This window comes from Coturnix japonica, chromosome 2 (assembly GCF_054131305.1).
Source record: "Coturnix japonica strain WE chromosome 2, WE-NBRP24, whole genome shotgun sequence".
Classification (NCBI taxonomy): Eukaryota; Metazoa; Chordata; class Aves; order Galliformes; family Phasianidae; genus Coturnix; species Coturnix japonica.
The window spans coordinates 6,488,933-6,512,149 of record NC_140664.1 but is presented as its reverse complement, the minus strand read 5'-3'; the positions used below and the strand labels follow the sequence as shown (position 1 = coordinate 6,512,149).

The 23,217-nt window shown below is 36.4% G+C and overlaps 1 protein-coding gene across 10 annotated transcripts in view; it reads right to left on the bottom strand.

Moving 5' to 3' along the window:
• ZFAT (zinc finger and AT-hook domain containing) overlaps positions 1 to 23,217 on the bottom strand; it is an 80,896-nt gene that overhangs the window by 16,078 nt on the left and 41,601 nt on the right. For 6 of the 10 annotated variants that reach the window (XR_014942394.1, XR_014942393.1, XM_015856355.3 and 3 more), the window contains 5 exons: positions 17,417 to 17,504; positions 14,290 to 14,439; positions 12,095 to 12,268; positions 8,092 to 8,180; positions 2,259 to 2,397 (listed from right to left, as the gene is read on the bottom strand). Coding sequence is in view for 5 of the 10 variants with exons in the window: in XM_015856355.3 (XP_015711841.1) it covers positions 2,259 to 2,397; positions 8,092 to 8,180; positions 12,095 to 12,268; positions 14,290 to 14,439; positions 17,417 to 17,504 (640 nt within the window). In the remaining 5 variants the exon portion in view is untranslated. Of the gene's footprint in view, positions 1 to 2,258; positions 2,398 to 8,091; positions 8,181 to 12,094; positions 12,269 to 14,289; positions 14,440 to 17,416; positions 17,505 to 22,637; positions 22,803 to 23,217 lie in introns of those variants that run through there. The other 4 variants (XR_014942396.1, XR_014942395.1, XM_085536931.1 and 1 more) reach the window with 3 other exon arrangements.

Below are 23,217 nucleotides of genomic sequence, written 5' to 3'. Positions count from 1 at the left end.
GCTTTAGGAGCTAAGCCACCAGATGGCAAATGATGTCTCTTATTCATCATGTTCAAATGCTTTAAACAGACTCTCATAAACTGACAATAAGCCAAGCTCTCACTGCACACAGCCTTTTAAGCATAAGGTGATTAGAAAAAGCATTCCATTTTATAGTCATGGAAATCTACCAAAATCACCCTACCAGGTGAAAATAAATTCTGTTTTGGTAAAACAGAATGCAACTACACTCAGTCACTACAGTTGACACATTATTTGTCTATGCTTTCCCACTCTGCTCTCAGTGTAGTGTAAATCCTCACCAAAATTCACTATTATAGCAGATGCTTAATATTCTGTCTTAGTACAAAACTGAAATGGTTTCTCTATTAGTGGGCTTAAAACTCTGCCGGTTACAAAAGCAAAATACCGTGGCTCTGATGAGGACAATGGCATTATCAGTTTGAGAAAAGGAAATTAATATTTAATTCCACACTAATCTGTATTATTAGGAAGATATATCATTGTGTAAGAGAAGCCTTTCCTTACACATTAGTTACAGAAACCACTGTAACAATACACCAGATTAATTAAAGCACAACTTTTGTTACTGAGACTTTGAATAAAGAATAACTATGAAAGCACAGAATTGATGATAGTTAAGTCTAGGTCAGTGAATTGATATAAAAGCTTCTGAAAATTAGATTTTGCACAATTCTCTTAAAAATTGGCAGCAGAAAGTCAGTAAATGACACAGCTTTTCTGCTTTTAACATCAAATTGATCTCTGCAAAAAAACAATGCACATAAGTATTATACAGGTCTAATATTTTTTCCCGATTATGGCACTGACGTGCTCTCCAAACAATTCACTTACCTGCTTAACACTTCCATAAGACAACTGTTATTGTCTGCTAAAGTGATGACAGTGGTGTAATAGACCATAAGGCCATAAATGGATCATCGTGAATGTACTGCACAAGTTGCTACATGAACAGAACTAGAAAAGCCATACTCCAGAGAGTGCCGAAATACATAAGCAAAACAATGCATGGCAGGAAAAAAAAACAGTAAAGAAAAAGTAGGCAATTTATAGAAAAAAAAACATGTGACATGTTCAGCACTAGAGAACAAATTAAACTAAAATAAAAAAAGAAAATGAAACTATTAAATGAGTTGGCAGGGTCTTCTAATATAAACTCAGAAGAGAAACCCTCCTGGCTGTTCCCAGCAATACATAATCCTGTTGCCTCTTCTATTCTCTGAGCACTTCTAGGAATCCAGAGTGGAATCCAGCAGTTTACATGCATGTAAGTATTTACCCATTAGGATGATAAATTTTCTCTTATATGAACATATGAATAATTTTCCAAAATACCTTTCAGGTCTATGGGTATGCTAAATTGAAGCCTGACAGAGACTAGCGAGGCAGCAAGTTGCAACCACTGGCCAAGGCTGCTCAGAAAGTCATACCTTGTCATGCTGCATCATACGTCCACACTGATCTGTTTGTGCTGTGACCCAAAGATCTTCTGATTCCAAAATTACGAAAAATTTATTAACTTAAACAGCACTCGTGTGCTGCAAATCTTAATTAACTGAGTCTCACAAATATATTAGTGCAATACCAACACGCTGGGGGGGAAGGGGGGGAAAGAAAAATAATCTTCATATAGTGTGACAAGAAATCTAGAATTATTCCATTTTTGAGTGCGCATGTAATACTACCCACAATGGGCTACACAGGAGGAAGTGAAGCTGGCAAAGGTGGTTGCGCATGGGAAAACTGCATCTACTAACACAGCTTTCTTCATGATAGTTCTGAGATGAGGCACAGCCTTAGTAGCTATTACACAAATCTGAAGTCCTATCACTGTTCCTACACCCTATAGAGCAACTGAACAACTGGGAAGGAAGAGAAAGAAGGTTGCAAAGTTAGGGAGAACAGCAAGTCTACCAGAAAAAACATAAAGGCTAATTCTTTTTAATCTCATTCCAAGATCTTAATTCTCTGACAATTCCTGCATTCTCAACACAGTAGTGAACAGAACGGGCAAGGTCAATCAGAAGTTTGATTCAATCACCCTTAGAAACCAATAACAAAGGACAGTGAAAGAACAGCCAGGCTGTTCGGAATTACCAGAAAGTAGTACTAATTTATAACATACTACCCAATATGATATAATACCAACATAAGGAATATATACCCTACAAAAGTTTCTTGTACATGTTTGTTTCAGCAAGATAAAATCAATTTCTATAAGGTGGAGGGAAGTTTACCTTGTTGGATAAGGGCTTCTGTGGCAGGCTCCCCAGAACCTACATTTACATACTCTTCATTAGGATGCTTTTTCTTGTAATGCCTCTTCAGGGAACCAGATATGTTGCAGGAATAACGGCAATGTGCACAACGGAAAGGCTAGGAGCAAAAAAGGAAATAGCTCTAAGCTATAAGGCTTAGATCCATAGAAAACAGGTTGAATTCTAGTTCAGGCATTTTCCAAGGAGACCTTCCAAAATTCAATACAAATTAAAGTCGCAACTAAATTTTACCTACAATTCTGTACTTGCAATTATATGCAAAAACAAGCAAGCAAGCAAACGAAAACGAACAACAATTATCAACATTCTAAAAACAGTACTTAATTTCACAGTTCAATAAACTACATATTTTCACAAATGCTGATTTCAGGTCTGACTGCACAGAGACTTTCTACAAGTGAATTACTCAGTTGCCCTGCACAAAGTAATTTTTGTCTGAAAACTGGGAGTAAGAGAGCTAAAATAACTGCAGCTTTTGAGTGAGACATGCAGCTGTTGAAGGAAGCTAAGTAGAACCAGGTCTGAAACAGAATGCAGACACTGACTGAACTCCTTTGGGGAAAGCCAAGTTCCTCAGAACAAGCAAAATGTTTCATGCGCAGCCACATCGACCAGACTCATCTATAGCTAGTCAGCAGAAAACAGCTGGCTCAGAAATTCTGATTAAGAAGCTGAATTTAAAGCAGGGAAACGTCTGCTGTCAGGGTCTGCTGATCAGAATATTGCCCTAACGTTGTTGCTCATGACCTTCCTTGAGGCTCCAAGCAATAGCAATAAGAAAAAAAAGCAGTGTTCAGATTCCTTTCAATTCAGAAGGTGCTGTAACATTCAACTATTCAAGTGTTTTCATAGGAATGCTTTCCTGTTCCACTGCAGGTACCACATTTCTTTCAAGAAAATAATTCATGCAGATTGCTTAATTCTTGTATCCATTTAAATACACTTGCACGTACTGTGTGTTGTGTGCTTTATGAAATCAAGAATGGCAGCAGGGTGGGGAGAGGCAGTAAATATAAGTGCAGAAAAGCTTCAAAAATTGTTCATCCAAATCACCAGTATGAGATCACAACATATTCTGCTTGGTTCATCCAGGTTGCCAACATGAGGTCACACAGTATTTTCATGTTCATCTACTTACTGATGATTTTAATTAGTACTTTGGAAGTTTCAGAATAATCAACCTTTTACATTTGATTCAGTTATTTCAAACACGTCTAATGGTAACGAAAGTTCTGAACAATATGCAGTCTCATGCTATCTGGCATGTAATTACAATACTTCACACAATTCAGCTAAGTACAGAGAAGGAAATACAACAAGAAATCAAGCAAGCAAGCAAACAAAAAAACATCGGAAAATCTATCACTGGTAGAGAAATTTTCCGAAGACTTCTGCTGTTGTCCATTACTACTCAAAGTTCACCATCTTCAGCAAATTACATCAGCCCTAATGGAAAAAGGCTTTCCTGAACATTATGTTGATTCCTTTAAGCAAACTGTACTGTAACAGTGTAACAGCAGCAACTTTACTGCTCTACTACTCTCTACAGCACAAATTCATGGAGCTGATATTCAGAGAAAAACTGTTAAAATATCAAGTGACAATGTTTTTGACAACAAAGATTATCTGAATGCATCTTAAGACTGAACAGTACCAATATCTCAGTAAGTCTGTCTAAAAGAATGAATGCTAGAACTCAGCAATAGTAAAAAAGGAAATCAGCTTATCACTAATCATCATGTTCTTTTGCAGGTATAATACTTGTATGTATAGGGAAATAAATGAACAATACATCTGAACGGAACAATTTTATCAGAAACACTGTGAGCATGTTTAGTGCTCATGAGAATACACTAAATCACAGAATGGCCTGGATTGGAAGGGACCTCAAGGATCACGAAGTTCCAACCATCCCCCCACCAAAGGCATGGCCACCAATCTCCACATTTAATACTAGACGAGGCTGCCCAGGGCCCCATCCAACTTGGCCTCCAGGGACGGGGCATCCACAACCTCTCTGGGCAGCCTGTTCCAGCACCTCACTCTTATGGTAAAGAACTTCCCCCTGACATCCAACCAGAATCTTCCCTCCTTCAACTTAAAACCATTTCCCCTCGTCTTGCTGTTATCCACCCTTTCAAAGAGTTGACTCCCCTCCTGCTCAAAGGCTCTCTTAAGGTACTGGAAGGCTGCAATTAGGTCACTCCACAGCCTTCTTTTCTCCAGGCTAAACAAGCCCAAGCTCCCTCAGCCTGTCTGCACCAGGGAGATGCTCCAGCCCACTGATCATCCTTGTGGCCCTCCTCTGGACCCTCCCCAACAGCTCTTTGAAGTCTTTCTTGTACGTGAGGCAGACTTAGACACAGTACTCCAGATGGGCCTCGCAATGGCAAAGTAGAGAGGGACAAGTATCTCCCTGTCCCTGCTGACCACCCCTCTTCAGATGGAGTCCAGGATACCATTTGCTTTCTGAGCTGCAAGAGCACAGTGCTGGCTCATGTTAAGTTTAATCAGGACCTCCAGGTCCTTCTCTGCAGGGCTACTATCAAGGACCACTCTTTGCAGTCGGTACAGATGCCTGGGATTCCTCCAGCCCAAGTGCAAAACCTTGCACTTTTCTGTGTTGAACCTCATTAGATTCACCCAGGCCCACCTTTCAAGCCTGTTAAGGACCCAAGACAGATTCCTGGGGAACACAGCTTGTTACCAGCCTCCTCCTAGACAAAGAATCATTAATCACCACCAAAGGTCTGTGGCCTTTCAACCAATTTCTTATCCATTGAGTGGTCCACCCATCAAATCCACATCCCTCCAATTTGGAGATATAGATGTGGTGGGTGACCACATCAAAGGTCTTGCTCAAGTCCAGGTAAGTGACACTGGTCCCCTTCCCTTCGTCCACCAACGCCATCACTCCATCACAGAAGGATACCACAGTGCATGTTCACTAGAAATGTTTTTTTCAAAACAGGTTTTTAAAAGACACTTGACTGAAAATACACTAAATGTTAAGAAATAAACAAAACAAATTACAGATTTTTAAAGGTGCTTACAGTGAGAGTGGGGCTGGTCTCTTCTCACTAGTGACAAGTGACAGGACAAGGGGAAATGGCCTCAAGTTACACCAAGGTAAGTTTAGGTTGGACATTAGGACACACTTCCCTGCAGAAAGGGTAGTTAAACACTGGAATAGGCTCACCAGGGAGGTGGTTGAGTCACCGTCCCTGGATGTGTTTAAGAGCCGTTTGGATGTGATGCTCAGAGATACGATTTAGCAGAGTTTTGTTAGAGTTAGGGAACTATGGTTAGGCTGTGGTTGGACTTGATGATCTTTGAGGTCTTTTCCAACCTGAGTAATTCTATGATTCTATGAAATGACCTAAAAATGTACCAAAGTTATGTAACAGGATTACTTTAATAATGTGTCAAGCATAAGTAAATGGCACAAACAAACCAAAGTGCTCTTAGTAAGTTTTCCAGTTGTTTTATAGCAATACAGTAGTTTTTATTTTAATCTATTCCTCCCTTGTAGAATTTGGCTGATTCTAAGTAGATTTTAACCAACTTATTTTCCACTGCTTTTCAACTTCATTTATCATGACCAAAACAATTTTCTAACACTTAATTGGTTTTCTCTCGGTTATTCACATCTCTTCCAGGTTTTCCACATGTATTTTACTACTTTGTCACTTCACATATGCCCAACTTTCCAACTATGTCAGGAAAATGTAGCCCATTAAGTTCATTTGTTTCTTCAAATTCTATGCAGTACAGTTTTGGTTTTGTGCTTTTTTTTGTTTTTGTTTTTTTACCAGAATTATGTCTGAGCATTGGTGGATGTCCCAGCCCTGAGAACATTCAAGGTTAGGCTAGGCAGAGCTCTGACAAACCTGATCTAGCTATACGCGTTCCTATTTGTTGCAGGGGAGTTGGACCAGATGACCTTTAAAGGCCCCTTCCAACTCAAACAATTCTGATTCTAATTGCATTTCTTCTCATGTGCGGTTGAAGGAAATCTACGACCAGTCTCAGCTTATCCTAAATGAAATAAGCAAGTAAAAAAGTTCTAAACAGCAAGTGATTTAGAGACTAGAAAAGCAGCACAGCAGTAACTAGTCACCAAGAACTCATCTATCATTAAACAGATAAAGAAAAAACAAAACATAATCTATTTCAGTTTCTCCCACATCCAACATTTAAGTTGAACCATCAGATCTTGGTAATTTTTTTTTTTTAATTGGTTCTTGTATTTCTGAGCTTCAGGTTATTACCAGGAACACACTGTTCAAACAGAGGAAACAATGTCCAGCACACTAACAGGATTAACTTTGATTTCTGCAGCTCTGGAATTCATTTCTGTGAGCGTCCTGAGGTCCAGAATCAATCACCAGGGTTTTGTGACTCAAAAGCCATGTAGCTTGGAAATAGGATTGAATAAACTACTATTAGATTGTGTTACTACTGATGAGTTTGATATGCATGCAAAGAACTATCCCAGAGAGAGTTAGGTGTTACTAAGAGACAGTTAATGAACCTCTCTTAACAAATATTCCTGATTGACCTACTTCAGTGTTTTGAAGTTACCTTAATAATGCACTGAAGAGCCACAATTCAGTGCAAGCTTATAGAGGACTGGAAAGAGGCACTGGATCTATAATGCTAAAATGTGGACAGAAGTATCCATGTTTTAACTCATTATAAAGTACTCACTATGACTACTTTAATCTCACTAGCCATTTAAAAAGGAAAACAGTGTTTTTCCATTAAAAAATTGAAGAAAATATTTATTATTCATATAACCATAGAATGGCCTGGGTTGAAAAGGACCTCAAAGATCATCTAATTACAGTCCCTCTCCCATGGGCAGGGTCACTAGGCTGCCAGGAGTCACATCCAGCCTGGGATTTATCTTTTAGAAAAAGAATGTCTCACTAGATGATTTGCTTCATTTTTCTATATGGTCCTGTATTCCAAAACATTTAAATCATGAATCAAAAAGCTGTCATCCTTTTTGCTACATGGAGGAGCAACAAAAATCTATCCTTTATAGAAGCGAACTAATTTGTTAGATAATGAAAGCTGTTGCATATCAAAACAGTATGACATTGTCCATGATTAATATGTTCATTGCTAAGATAAGTATTACATTTAAATGAACATTTCATACACAAAAAATACCGATTTTTCTAGAAAAAAAAAAGGTATCGTTTCTGTTTCCTGAATACAGTATTTCACCATTCATAGCATCAAGATCACATTGAGAACCAACATGAAATTTGAGAATAAAACCATACTAGAGTTTACACATTTCTCAACACCTCATAGCAGCATTAACAATCTTCAAAACTCCCTCCAAAGTACATTTCAGACAAATGCTTTTTTTTTTTTTTTAAATCATCATTTTCATCAATTTTCTTTAAGTTTATGAACTCACATACAAACTTTCGCAGCAGATTAAGATGGGCAATGAGCAGTGATGTATAGGATGCATATCCCTACTTTAATAGGGAATTTTAAGATATATGTGAGATTAGTAATATCAAATCAGGCATAACGTTTACTCTTGTTTTATATTTTAAAACACGTATCATGGTCAAGAAAATAGCTCATGAACACAATAAATCCAACTCAGAAGTCTGAATATAAAGTGAAAATCCCCAAAATACTGAATTATTAAGATGCTGTAATGTTTTGTTTTGACCACAAAACAAAATGTGCTAGTTTTGAAACTGTTGCCTGAAGTTCCATGTATTTCTGAAAGTTATAACAATGACAACTTATGTTTTCTTACCTTGAAAGAGACATGTTGCTCCATATGACGTAGGAGTTGTGGCTTTTGAGCAGCTGTGTAGTCACACACTGTACATTTAAACTGCTTTCCTGAAACAGGTAGAAAATGGAATCAATGTTTTCTATTTAAATTCTAAAACTACTGGTAGCATTTCTTCATAATGATGATTTCCAAAGTTATAATAATGAACAATACTCAATTTACTACCTGTTATCTAAAATTTGGTTAAATAGACTGAAGAGCAGTAAGGAAAGGCTTGAGTGTCATCTTTAAACTACAGGTGTCAACTATCTGAGGTTCTCTTGGGATAGTCTTCTGGTGAAACAGAGAAAAAAATCACTCTAGCAGAGCCTGAATGGAAGAAGATAATTGAGAATTCACCACTACAGGCACCATTACTTTGCTATCCATAAAGCAGATTTGTACATCTTTAAAATACTGATGTGTGGTCATGGTCACGTGGGTTTACTCTACTTTTGTCTCCAGTACTGAGTTGTTAAGATTCAAATACATTTAAATTTTCTTGTTTTTCCCTGCATGCTTTCTTGATATATTTCTGGTACAGACCTATTATTTTTACCACAAGATTTCTTCAACATATTTTGCTCTACTCTTCCCATAATGACTCAAAGTATGTTAAAAAGATTTCTATGAAGGCTTAATCCAAGACACATGGAGAAATAAAATTGGTAACAGAATGAAATAGGATTAATATGGCAAATAACAGAGCCTTGTGTTCCCACCTTTCACTTTCGCTTACAGTTTTAAAAACAATGGTCATAGACTGCAGCAGAGAGCGTGATGCCTCCTTGCCTTGTTCATTATGAGTTTTTGCCTTTTCTCATCTAAATCTCTGCAGTAACCCTCAGAGTCACATACAGTCCTATGAGGCAAGAGAGAGCACATACTGGGATTAGCTCACACCTCCTGTGCAGTGTCAGGTGGCTGCCAATCAGAATTCTTTATTTTAAAAGGGACATGTTTCCTCAAAATGTATGGAGATAAAATAACTTTGGAACACCTAATCGGCAATGGGATATGAAAACAATTGGAGCATATTCGCACAAAATTTTGTTCGCACAGATACAAGGCTAAACAGTCAATGAAAGATTCGAGATGCGTTGTGTTTCTCAAGTACTTTGCAGATTGAAAGTCTGATTGTCAGTACAGTCATACAATTTATAGTGACTGCTCTGTGGGGAAAAAACAAACACCAAAAACCCTACAACATTAATTCAGTACAGAAGTGTTACGCAAAGAAAGGTGCTTCTTTATGTTCTGTAGAGAAGGCTAAAAGCTTATGTTGTATTCACAGTGTATTTTAAATTCTTTTTACATGCCATATTGAGTCATGCCTCAGTACTGCAAATACTAAACCAGAAAAGGCAGTAACAAAGCAGAAGAATAAGAAATGGAATTGCAGCTACTGAAGCTGATAGGTAGAACATTCAGTCTAAAAGTCAACATTTTTAACAGAGGGCATGACTAATGTCTAAGACAATTTACTCAAAAATCAGATAGATGCCCTGTCACATGAAGTCTTTAAATCAAGTCTGCTTAGATATAATACATCTAAAAAGATGTACTACACAATCCATCTGAAATATGATGTGGGATTATTAAATTATGGTCTGCATTCTGCAAGATATCAGACTCTGTGGTCGTAATGGCCTGTTTTTGGCCTTCAAAACATTACTCTAACAGGAATGAATTCTCTATGACATTTTCAAGAAACATCTGTTGCCACTTGTGGCTCCATTAAGAGGGAAGCTCTCAAATATATAACCATGCAGTACTTCCCTTTGTGCATCCTTTAGTTTAAAGAATTTTCTCTCCTGTATCTTTTTTTCATTTATGATATAAATACAAAATAGCTTGTCTCCATATTTTGTCTTGCTTTCAAACTCCCCTTCTCTATATATTTTGACCTTATTAGTCCTGCTATGCATTAAATGCAGAAAGGCTGCATTTCTCTATTAAATGCCCACGGTTGGCCAACTGTATCTGATAAAAGCAGTGTGAGGGCATGTTAAGGCTAGTCAAAAAGCAAAAGAAGTAATAGGAAGGTTGAATAAATATTGTCTTGAATAAATCAGGTTTCTTTAAATTCTGAATCTCACTCAAACAATTGCAAGTATTTTATAGCAAGTGTGAAAGCTTCCATAAAACAAACCTAAGAAAAAATCGTGTTACAATTTCTGATATCTGATTAACTAATGAAAAACAGCTTTTCTGATTTATTTCTAATCACAGTCAGTAATAAGCCTGGGCTGCAGAGTTGTTTTCTATCATATCACCCTTGAGTGGAATAAAACAGACAGAAAACTACTTTATATTCCACTGGCTAAATTGACCTTGCGGGGCTGATATTTGAACAAAAATTGCCTAGATTCATAAGTCAGGAAGACAAGACTCAAAGAGTATCTTTCAAATTCATTTGTTTGTGAAATAATTGAAAAACACTAGCTATATGCTAGTGAGAAGTTCTGAAGTGCTGTCAGTGTAGGAGAAGACGTTCAGCAAAAAGAAACCAGCAGCATCCAAGAGGTTTTGAGTCCCTTGACAAATCATACAGTACGTTCTTGATGACAAACGTTGTCTTTATTTTAACGATTGCTGGAAATATATGAAGTGTTAACTGAAGTGAGCTTTGTGAGGAGTAAGACTCTTTAGAGTCGCTCACTATCTACAGATAGTGAAATCTGTCACTCCAATGGCAGCATGCATTTTACCAAAGATAATGGGAATTTCCCAGAACACCATGTTTGTTTCATGGCCCATGCAGGAGACATTAATGGCACCATAGGAAGATGTTTTTTAAGCATCATATTCTGATTATATTCCAAATTTACTTTCAGTTCAAATACGACCTGCTCTCTCCCACTGCCAGGCATCAGGAAATGATTTGCTAAGAGAAATTAGTGATTTCTGCATATGTAATTTATACATATGTTCAGCACCTGTATGCTACTGATCAAGTTATTTGAAAACACTGGAAAGCACTTTTGGAATAAGGAATGATTTACTGAGTTGGCTACATTTCCTATAATATATATCACAGAATCCCAGAATTGTAGGGGTTGGAAGGGACCTCTAGAGATCATTGAGTCCAACCCCCCTGCCAAAGCAGGCTCCCTACACCACGTCACACAGGTAGGTGTCCAGGCAGGTCTTGAATATCTCCAAAGAAGGAGACTCCACCACCTCCCATATCATACCAATATGAAAGGGAACATTCCTTCTGTTAGTGTCCCATACACTGAAAAGAGCAGAGACAAAAATAAGAGAGTATCATGTGTTTAGGTGCAAGGGCAATGCTGGTGAACAGGAAAAAAAAATTCAAGAAAAAATAATTTGAATGAAATAGCCAATAAAGAGAGGTACTGTGATCCACAAAGTTGCGTGAGTAACAAAGACCATGCTGCTTAGGACATCACAACTTATCATGCTTATTGTGATTTGAAAGCGACAGGGAAATAAAGTTGTGTCCCAAATAATAATAATAATAATAACAATTTGAGCCCCAAATTTTGAAAGAAATTAGAATATTTTTATCTTGATTCACATCTGTCATGTTTTCTATCACTATCACAGAAATTACTGAGTAAATATTCCTATGCATGTGCCTACTGGGAATACATACGCATGTGTCCCACTTAGGACACACTGGGGACATAGGTGTGCAGTAATTTGCTTTTACTGGGCTACCGGATTTGGCAACTCCTACAATATTCCCTCAGAAAAAAGCAGATAATTAAGTTATTATCTGCATTTTCTGTTGAGATCAGAAGTACTCTGACAGCATACAGAAGGAAGTGATCACAATACAAGTTCAGAAAATGCAAGTAGTCCAAGGACAACTGTCTTTCACAGAAGTTGACTTTGAAAAGTTTTTGAATTAGTACATAAACTCCAATGAGAAAAAGGTTGTTAATATAGTGCTATGTTACAGGCAACCGTTATTGGCCTAAAACAAACTTGGATTTAATAAATGTGCGCTTACCATCAGCAGTATGAAGGCGTTTATGGCTCTTCAAAGTGCTTTTCGATTTGAACTTTTTCCCACACATATCACAAAGGTGTGTTTTCTCAGTGCTGTGACGATTCATATGCGCTTTCAAGTTACTCTTGCAGCGAGCGGCATACTCACAGAGAGAACATTTGAAGGGTTTGACACCTACAAAGAAAAAATGCACTAGGAAACAAGCTGTACGTTTTGATGTGAGAGTGGGCATTTCCGTGAGAGAGATACAGAAACTTTGAATTTTGAGAGCAAAACAGGCAACAAGGTCAGCATTTTAAATTTAATCTCTTGAGTCTAAGTAAACGACACCGAGTTCTTGACAGTGTCACATGATTTAACTCATTATGAGAATGGAGTGTTGAGGGGCTCATTTTAGAATTAAATTCTTCTATATTAAATGCATTACTTTTGTATTGGTATGCTGACTCTGCATTTAAATGCAGAATCCAAAACAACTAAATTTGAATCTAACTCACAATCAAATCAGTCTTCTGATAACTAACATGCTCTATTTACTGTAATAAAGAATGGAGAAACTTTTTTTAGGAAGACTGGTCCATTAGATAATTAATACATAGGCACAAGTTGAACACGTAAAGCTGCATTTGATTGTTAACTAGCTTCAGATTTGCTAATGGCTTGCCCAGTGGTACTTCTTTTCTGGTTAAGCCACAAGCACTTACAATTTCCCTTCTTTCAGATCATCCAAAGCATCACCATCTCACCTAGCAGAAAGTCGCTAGAACAAAGTAAATCTTTCAAAGAAAAGTTGGATATAACTGAACTGGCAAAGTAATTCAACAGTTTTATGAGGCTCTGACAGTTTTAGTTTGATATTCATGATCTTAAAACTAGATTTACAAGCATGAGGAATTACAACCTACTTTCAAGCAGGCTTGATCACATGCTTTGATTTTGGAATAAATTCCTGTCCACTTCTCCCTAGCTATATGACATGGGTACCAAGTTTTCTTGGCAGCATAAACTCTGTCTACAGAATACACGAGCAATTGTTCCAAGCCTTCAATTTTGAATTACCTAAGCTCCTAAAAGATCCTAAAGAAAACAACTTCTATAGTAAAAAGACAGATAAACTCAGAGTTGAGGCTTTCAAACACACAGTACTATAAATAAATGCCTGCACAGGCACAAATACTGGTAACAAAAAAACAGTTCAGAAGTACCAAATTCCATTATTCCCTTTATGCAAATTCACTGATAAAGAATCCAGAATAATGCCGAAAGGAGCAATCTGCTCCATAGTTTATTTACTATTTGAGTGGTCATATGAGCTGTCTCCCATCTGTTATAAGCGCAGATACACTGACTAGGCAGAAACTTCTACTGGACAAAGGTTTTAAGTTAAAGGAATTTTCAAACTCTGTGCTAGCACTGAAATGGGATTTCTTCCTGAGACACTTAAATAAATATATATATGCATGTCATATATTTGTGTATACAATTATATATATGCATATATATACACACATACACACACGCACATACATATAGGATCAGCAATTTTGTATGTTTTTTTTCATCACTGTTTAGATCCATGTCAGCCAGCTGCCATGCCTGGCATGATGCAATTATAATACACAAAGAAGTTGTAAGTATACATCAAAGCAACAGGATTTCAGCTATTTTATGTTTCCTCTAACAAGTATTTTTTGACAAACCTGAAAGAATAATAGCATTTCATAAGGAATTACTGAAAAATGCTGGTTTTAAGAGACTGAATTTGAATTTAAATCACTTCTCACTTTTTTTATTGAATAATTTTTGGATGTATATGAATGAGGTCTAGAAAAAAAAAAGGAATAAGAAGCTTTTTAATTTTCTTTAACCTTTAGGCTGTCTATTCATGTTGAGAACATGTACTTTTTGGATGCATATGAATGAGGTATTGAAAAAAATGGAATCAGAAGCTTATTAATTTTCTTTAACCTTTAGGCTGTCCATTTGTGTTGTGAAAATGTAATTTCATATGTGATTTAGAATCTATTAAACTAATTATATAAACATTGAGAACTACTCTACTGTAGTTTAACTTTTTTTTTTTTTTTTTTTTGATTCAGGTACAGCAGTAAATTTCAATTCCTTTTTATGTTAGCGAAGCTTGTGTAGAATAAGAAAGTGATCACACACCCAAAAACTCAAAACCAGACTTTTACCTTCATGAGCCCAAATGTGACGCTGAAGGTCTGACCCATTCTTCATAAAATAAAAATCACAATAGGGACATTTCACAGCTCGTTTTCCAATAAGTCCTTTCAACTGAACTCTTCGGCCAAGAATCTCAGAAATGGTACTCATTGAAACCTCTGAGAGAAAAGTAATAGATAATAAAAACAAGGACACTGGGGAATTTGTTCTCTGTTCCATAACTAATACTGAAGAGCTGGATCTGAAGAGCAAGAAGTTTTACCTTCCCCCCCTTCCACTCAGATAATACCTAAGTAATGAATACACTTCTACCTTAGGGCCTTTTCCTTTAAAGATTTTCATATGTTCTTACCTATCTCTCTCAATCTGCTTACTCAATAATCCCTACTATCCGGTTACAATAAATAAATAAATAGACTGATATATAGATACATAAATAAATCTTCAGTTGCCACAGGCTTAAAAACCATTTTCCAACTATGAACATTTCCAATAAACTGATCTAGTGCTTTTTTCCTCAATATTTTCAGAAGAGTTTCTTCAAAATTTCACCCCAGCTTTCCGGAGATGCTAAGGATCGCAATACTTCAGTCATAGCTACGATCCCAGAATGCCTGATAATCAGAAATTTTGAAGAGAAAAAACAGACTACTGAAACAAATGCATCTGGAAGGGTTCTAAGGTCACCAGTTCCAAGCAGGGCCAGATTAGCAGGTTCAATTAAGTTGTCAGGGTTCCCATCCAATCTTTAATTACTCAAACTAGAAAAAGACGGACAGGTCTGGACTCTCACCTACTTTCCATGGTGGATTCTTGGTACATGACTTCAGGCTTGTATGTCTGCTCAGGAGGAATCTATGAAAGTTGATGCCTCAATGTCTGAGGACTATTAATACATTTAATATTAAATCAGATAAAAGCTGGGTAAAACCTGGTGAAAAGCTAGGTAGATCTGAGAGATGGGATGAGAATCCAAGAGCCCTCTTTTACTGCTGAGTTCCATAATCATTGGGCAAAAGGGCTGAGTTTTATATCTCTGGTTTAAAATACAACTCTACAAAAATCTAAGGAGATTTTTGTCCTACTGACTTCATGGGACTAGAGTTCAACTTCATCTTCTGCAAAACTAGTAAAAAAAGGAGTATTATTTAATAACACTTTTTATACTTGATGAAAATTGAAGCAATGAGAGCAAGGCATGCAGAATTATATTAGGAAAGGAAGGAGAAAAGAGCTACAGAAATAACATTTTAATGATAAGTATGGTTTCAGTTTAAATTAATTTTTGATGTGTTGTTTTAAAATTCAATCCCTTTTAAGAGTATTCATCTTTTTCTTTCATCTTTGTTCTTTCCCATTTACACTCTTATAAACAATTGCAGTCATTTCATTCAGTAATTGACAATTTACAGCAACACATTCCTTACATTTATTTGGCTTGCAATTAAGTATGTTGGAAGAATAAAGGATTTCCTCCTGCTGACAAGGACTGCATGCACAGTGAAAAGAATTGTGCATTACAGCTGCTGCATAAGCATATCTTAGATGTATTCTGTTAGTACCACAGAGGTATACCAGATTTATTAGATAAGTTCTATTCACATATATGAATTAGAAATGAAGATACAAACAATAGGCTGTACATACATCATTTCTTAACCTTACTTTTGTTATATTCAAGAGTTTAAAAGAATGAAGTTTCCCAAATCAAAAAAAAATCATCCTATATTTTTAGAAGGAATCAGAAACAAAACAAATTGTTCAGTGTGTTTTGATTCCTGAGTTCAGTACAGAACAGCTCCAGAATTAACTGGTATTTCTGGACTCCAGGCACAGCATACACTAATAATTCAGCAGTCAATGGAACAGTGCAGACCAATGGCAAGCTTTAAGGGCACAATATACAGTGCATTGCTAATTCACAGACTACATTATTTAGAGAAGCCACATAATATATTCCCAGGCTAAGGCAACACAAAAGCTTTAAAGCCACAGCTCTTGAACTTTAATTTCTATGCTTACTGAATGTCTTATCTCCTGTCTACAATATAGCACATAAGTCTTTCCTCATCTCAGCCTGGTGCATCAGATACATCCTATAACATATGGGAAGCCCTCCACCAGGCACACTGTTGTAGAGTGGTCTGCAAATAAAAAGGTTTGAGAAAAAGAGAGCTGGAATGGAAGCCAGTCTGAACTTAGAGCAAAGGAAATTGTTAAAAACACGAGTCTAGCACTATCTAGTGGCAGTAGGAAGACAAGAAACTACTGCTTTACCTACTACGCTGTATTTCAGACAAAGACTGTGGAAGAGATTTTAAATGAGCTTCTTCTTTCCCAAACTGAACCGGTACTTTCCTACTTAATAATAAATTATGTCTAGTGGAAGCATTGCTGTAAAATGAGGTGATTCAAGTATGTCAGCCTATACAGTGAAGTCCCATTATACACAATGGCAGTGAGTCATTCTACTCAATATCATACAAATACTGTGAAGGAAATAGTGCCATTGTGCTAGAACTGATAAATCAAGGCTTCATAAAGCAAATCTTAAAAGATTTTGACTGGATTGCAGTAGTTAGCTTGGATCCAGCTTAATTCTGGCCGCTGAATATTACACCAGGTTCTAGCAACCACCCTACTGCAGACTTCAGGTGGCCCTGGAGATAAAGCCTGGCCACATCCTAAGGGAGCAGGCCTAGTGTCAGCCCAGTGACCTCTGCATCCATGAGAATTTATCAACAGACACAGCAAACTACCAACAGAAAAAATAACGTGCAATAAACTCACTTCTGTCAGTTAATGTACGGGCAAAAATGTGCTTTTACATGATATCTATGGAACTAATTCCAGATGCGCTGGTGGTTAATTTGAATTCACTTAAGTCATCTTGTGGATGGAAATGAGTTCTTTCCCAGGTGAAGTCAGATTGCTTAGTACAATTAACTGACATACCTGGAACAATAATCTTTTCATTCTAAATTCTAACATATGCAAACCCAATAAAATCCTTAATCAAAACAAATTAGATTAGACACAGACTTTTTCTTTGGAGTGTAACCACATTATATTGCTGACACTGAAGTTTATAGTTGAATTGTACTAGACTGAGTATATTTTCTTGATTTTTCTTACCAGGATGATTTATCTTGATGTGTGACTTTATAAGTCGATCTTCAGAAAATGACTTCTCACACACAGGACAGGAGTAGCTCTTTTTATCCTTAAGTGAGAAATAAGAAGAAAGAGAAAGATTGTATTTTAAGTCCACTGGTGTAATCATTACATTGTTATTCAGTAACACACAGTTCTCAACAAAGTTATAACCAAAAGTTCAGGGTTGTTTTTTGTTGTTGTTTTCCTTCCTTTAATTTAATAAATTCAGAGATTTATGGCAAAATAAGTGAAAGAGAAACATGAAAGGATTCTAAGCACATCATTAATCCTCATGAATGTACAGCTTCAAGTTAAAGTACGAGAGAAAATGCACAATAAATGTAAGCATTATCTTCTGGCTGACACTTTGGACAAAAGTCACAAAACAGATTTCAGTGATTTCACATATTCTCCAATCTGAAACCTAACTATCAGATTTCATTATTCAGAAGACATCCACCAGTATATGTATTTATAATACTGCTTAATGGCCTGAAATTGAGCAGAAGAGTTAACAATGACACATGCTATTACTTATTCAAAGTCTACATTTTGAACACTATAAATACGCAGCATTTTCACATGTCACTAGTAAATTATTCCACTGTAGTGACCTAAAGATTTCCAGATTTATCTGGATTTTATCAGTGTCACTGATGTTATAAAAGCTTTAACATCACCAAACAAGCTGATACAGACCAGGCGCTCAACCAAATCCATAGGTCATCTACACACCATTGCTCTGACCAGATTAATGAATGAGATGAGTATCAAAACAACAGACGGAGTGAAATAAGTCTTGTTAGTCCTGACAACTAGGTAAATAACACATCTCCCACCAGGTAGTGTATCTACCAAACCACTGTGAGATCATTGCAAAAGGTGAGTTGAAGCTACAAAGCAGGTATTTTACCGGTAATTTCAAGAGGACAGAAAGCCTCCTGAAGAGTACAGAATGAAGATTACTGTTTCAAAAAGAAAACGATCCCTATGTTAAGAAAGAGAAATGTGCAAGTAAAAGGAGAGTAAGAATCCTGGACACTGCTATTTCTGACCTGACGCTAACCAGGAAAAAGTGCAAAGAGGTAAATATTGTCTGTAGGCTGCAGTTATAAATGGATGTTCCTCTTAAAAGAAAAGCAAAAATGAAGGATGTTAGTCATAAATTGTTTTGGATCAGCTCGTAAGCATTTGCATTCAATATCATTTACATCTGAGAAAAAAAACTGGCTGCAAGAGCAATAAATAATTTCATGACAGTGGAATATGGGTTAGAAACTCCTGCTGTTAATATGGCAATAGTACAACAATAATTCTGACCACACGGCCAGAAAGCTGTGAAAAAAAACTATGCTAAGGATGGGGGACAGCAGCTCCTAGAGGATCAACACCTTGAGTAAAGTAAAGTATCTTACTAAGAGTTGGGTCAGTCACCACTTGGAACCCCAAGAACCTCACATTAAGTGGGAACAGCAGAGAACACCAGCTAGTTTATGGAGGAAGAGATTCAAGAAGCCTGTGCAATGCTTAGAAAGTGCCCTCAAGAAAAGAGCTGTTAATTCACAGAATTAGTATCTCTCAAACTATGTACCCTATTATCACTAAACCTGCTACAGAAGATTTTGGTCTTCTACATGAATGTGTTACCCAAAAGAAAATGGGTAAATTCATTCTCATAAAAATAAATCTTTAGACATATTTGTATCATTTTTTTTATTACTTTGATGATGTAATTATGGTAACTTCCTGCAGTTACTCTTGAGGAGAAGAATTAAAGTACAGGCATCAAGAACGTATTTTTCCACATGCATGTGGAAAACAAATTAAAACAAAATCAATAACAAAATAATCCTAACAGATTTCTTCAAGTAGTGAGAAAGTTTTCCACACCAAGTTCTGAAGTAAATGATCTTCAAAATTGTGTCCTTTGTAGATTAACAGGTTCCAGTTCTGAGCAGAGTTCCAAAAAAGATGCCCCCACCACAGCTCTAGCTCTCTGCTGATTGCCCTTGCCATAAGCAGTGACAGAGGCACTTTGAACATCTTGCAATGAGGCTGTAGTAATGCCTTCATCACATTCTTAGCATGCAAGTTTTCCTCTGCTATGAATAGAAGTACTTATCCTGCATGGTATCAGACTGCCTGCCCCTTAAATGCCTTTGAGAAGCAAAGTATCAAGAAAGACAGATCTACCTTTGTTGGAAACCAGCTGCATAATCCAATCAACTACTTCAATTTAAAGTCACATCCATACTTCCTGAGGCTTCATTCATCCCCGCATTATCCAATTTGAGAACATACAAGTAACTTAAAATAATTCCAAAGTAAAGTTAGTTTTTCTGATTGAAAGTACTGTTCACATCCCACACATCAGAATTAGTCAGGTTCATAAATATTTTAAAGCCAGTGAAAAATGTAGTCTACTACTATCACAGAATTTTCTTGGTTTATGTTATCATTCATTATCAATTTGCAGAGGAATCACAGTGCCTTTCTCTGTATATAAACAAGTTAAAATTGTGCTTAAGAAGGATTTCAGTATCTGTAGTACAACATACAGGCCTTAAAGAGAATTTTGTTCCTCTGATGTATGTTTTTCATGATAATTCAATAGGTAGCTGTACTAGTATATAGCCTTAAAAAAAACACTCCAGATCTGCAGCACTTAAAAAAAAAAAAAAAAAAAAAATTGGATCACTATGAAGTTCAATAATTAATCAAACAATGCAAAACACAACCAACACTGCAAAACACCAGGAGTGTAACCAGCCTACTCTAACGTGCTCATAAATAAAGAGTCTTTCTGATGACATGAGGATCTTATCCTATGAAAATACAAAGTAATGTGTGATGATGCCATACATCAATATAAATTCATGGACTGTAACAGCAGTTCTGGTGCTAATTTCAAAAGAGACTGTGTGAACTCCTGACTGCTTTGTAATTCGTTTTATTAGCAGTGTAAAATTAAGACCACAGCCACTATAAAAATCATTCAATTCATACCGTATCAGACTAACACGATATAGAAATCAACAACACCCTCAGCTTCTTTATTAGCAGTGACAATATTCTATGAGCAGGAAATAAAACAAAGCTCCACTAAACACTGGTGCCATTGGCAAAATTAAACACCTCTCATCTGCCCAAGGCCTCCCAGCTTGGCAGCCAGGTAAGTGTAGCACTCAGGCCAAATGGACTACACTGGCTTAAAATATATTTTTCTGCCATTACCACTCCTCTTTCTTATAAAGCTTTTCTGAAGCTAATGGTCAGCAGAGTATTCTCATGATGCCTGATGAGCTGCTGAGAAGGGATGTTTAGCATCATTTCATCCCTATACTGCAGAATCTGGCTCTCTCAACTTTTCCTGCATTATTATATTGAAAAGAATACAAGATTTTACAAATGTGAAAAGGAATTTGTTAAGATAAAGATGCTTCTACACTAAAAATAATATGTACATGTCAGAGCAGCAAAAAAATAAAACTAAAAAGAAAGGAGTGAATATCAAAGTGCTGAACAGAAACTGATGACTGAAGAAACATACACATTACAGAAGGTACCTATGCTAGCATCACTCTAAGTTTTATTGACTTAAAACCAAATCAAAACACTGTGAAGAGCACTGAAAACAACAAAAAATTAAATAATAACATAAAACACAAAATAGGGCTCCTAAGTTAAACTTGTAACAAGTGAAGACTGTAGAAATCCTCACCATGCTTGTCATGATGTTCAAACTGAAATTGTTAAGATTCCTGAATTAAGCTGATGTCACAATTAAAATGCAACTATGCTAAGCTGCTCTGATGTACCCAGAAAATCGTTACACACATATACAAAGGAAATTACTTAAAAAATTGTAAAAGGCTAGACAGACTTCATTACAGCATCATAACATGACAAGCAACTGCATGCAATACTTTTTATGCATTTTTCATGAAATAACTACTTAGAAAAATAAGCGGTCAGCTGAAACTGCTTATGGAAGCCAGTACCAAGAAAGAAAGCCACTTTTCAACTGAGATGCCAGTCATTCACTTAATTCGTTCTCCATCCAGTACCTTGCATTCTTGACTACACAGTGGCAAATATCACAGATATAGAAATATCACAGCCAGATCAGTAACATGAAAATGACACTCCTCAGGAGAGGGAAATGAGCAACAAGAGCACAAGTATCTCACATATGACTCAAAGCTCTAATGATGTTATTATTAAGGTTAGCAGCATAACAAAATTTCTAAGCATCCTTCCAAATAACAGTTTTTTGCATCCAGAAATGTACATGAAGTACATGTAGTCACCAAAGTACGGGTAGCTGTTCTGGATCTAAACTCCAACTCTGGATCGGATGTGCTTATCTTGGAGTATCACTTACAGGTTTATAATAATTTCAGACACAAACTTGTCTCTGATGTTTATCAGTACAGAGCAAATGATGGGTGCTATAGGAATGATAGGGATGAGCACAAAGTCGCTTTTTAATAATCATCATTTATCCTGTTCACCAAATAAGACAGGAATCCAGCTGAAAAGCAGCCAGGAACAACCTAATGAAATACGTGCATTTGTATAAGGAACTGAGATTTACATCTTGGCTATCACTGGGGAACTTTTAACATTAATATTTATTAAGTATTAGTTTTGCAAATGAAAACCAACATTAAAGTAGCTTTCTGTATTTGTCTGTGCCTACTTTTTTTGAAGTACTGTATTTTGGATGAGCAGCCCTGTTTACTGAAGGTATGCATTAAGTAAATACATCAAGCAGCAGACAAAAGGACCAATAAGAGCACTGCTAAGGTTAGTTACTGAGTAAATGCTAATAAATGATTTTTTCCATTCATTTAAATACTCAAATAGATCCTGCAGTAAGCACCACTAAGCATAATTTTGAAAGAGCTCATTTTCACAATGTTTTTAATTATGAGATGCATGTTCTCAGTTCCATTTAGTGTCATGAAAATGATCCTCCTGGTGGGAGATGTCGGATATTTATAGCACTTGAAAAAATAAAAGTAGAAGGACACAGAAGTCTAATTTTGGGCTCTTTTTTCAAAGTAGCCTCAGACACCATTTACACGGATTTTTTCCCATCAGGTGCACGTTAGAAACTTAATAAATACAAAAGCAGCCTAAAAAATATCTGCCTCATGATTCATAATTTTAAGTTCAGATTGATTGAGGAAAATAAACCTCTTTTTTTATGTTATTTATGCTTTGTTTGGCTTGTTTCATGGCTTGTTTGTTTGTTTTTCTGGTTGTTGGTTTTTAAATCTGACCTGCAGTTCCAAATAATCAGAGTAAAAATACCTTTAAGAACAACTTCAGTTGTCGAAAACATTCGCCAAGAGCCTACCTGTAAAGTGCGGAAGATGACCTGAAAACATCAGGCTGATATGTAAACACCTTTTTGAAGCAGTTATGCTACTTTAGTAGCTAGAAATTGTCCACATATGAGGAAAAATTTTTTCAAACTTTACATTTCACTTTAAAAAAATGGAACGCACCACCAACTGTAATAATGGCAGTTTAAGCAAGTTGTGATGTTATTTTCTCACATGATTAGGAGTAACATGCCTGTAAGTGGTGCATTCTACATTATTCATGTGATAATGTTAAATCAGAGAAATATCACCAAGCAGTGTTTTAGAGAAAAAGTGTTCCCAGTCCAGTATGCAGTCCCATACATAGTCTCAGAGAAAACATGTAACAGGGCACTTAAAAGCAGATTTGTTCTACCTCTTCTAATGCAAAAAAGCAATGGGCATTCA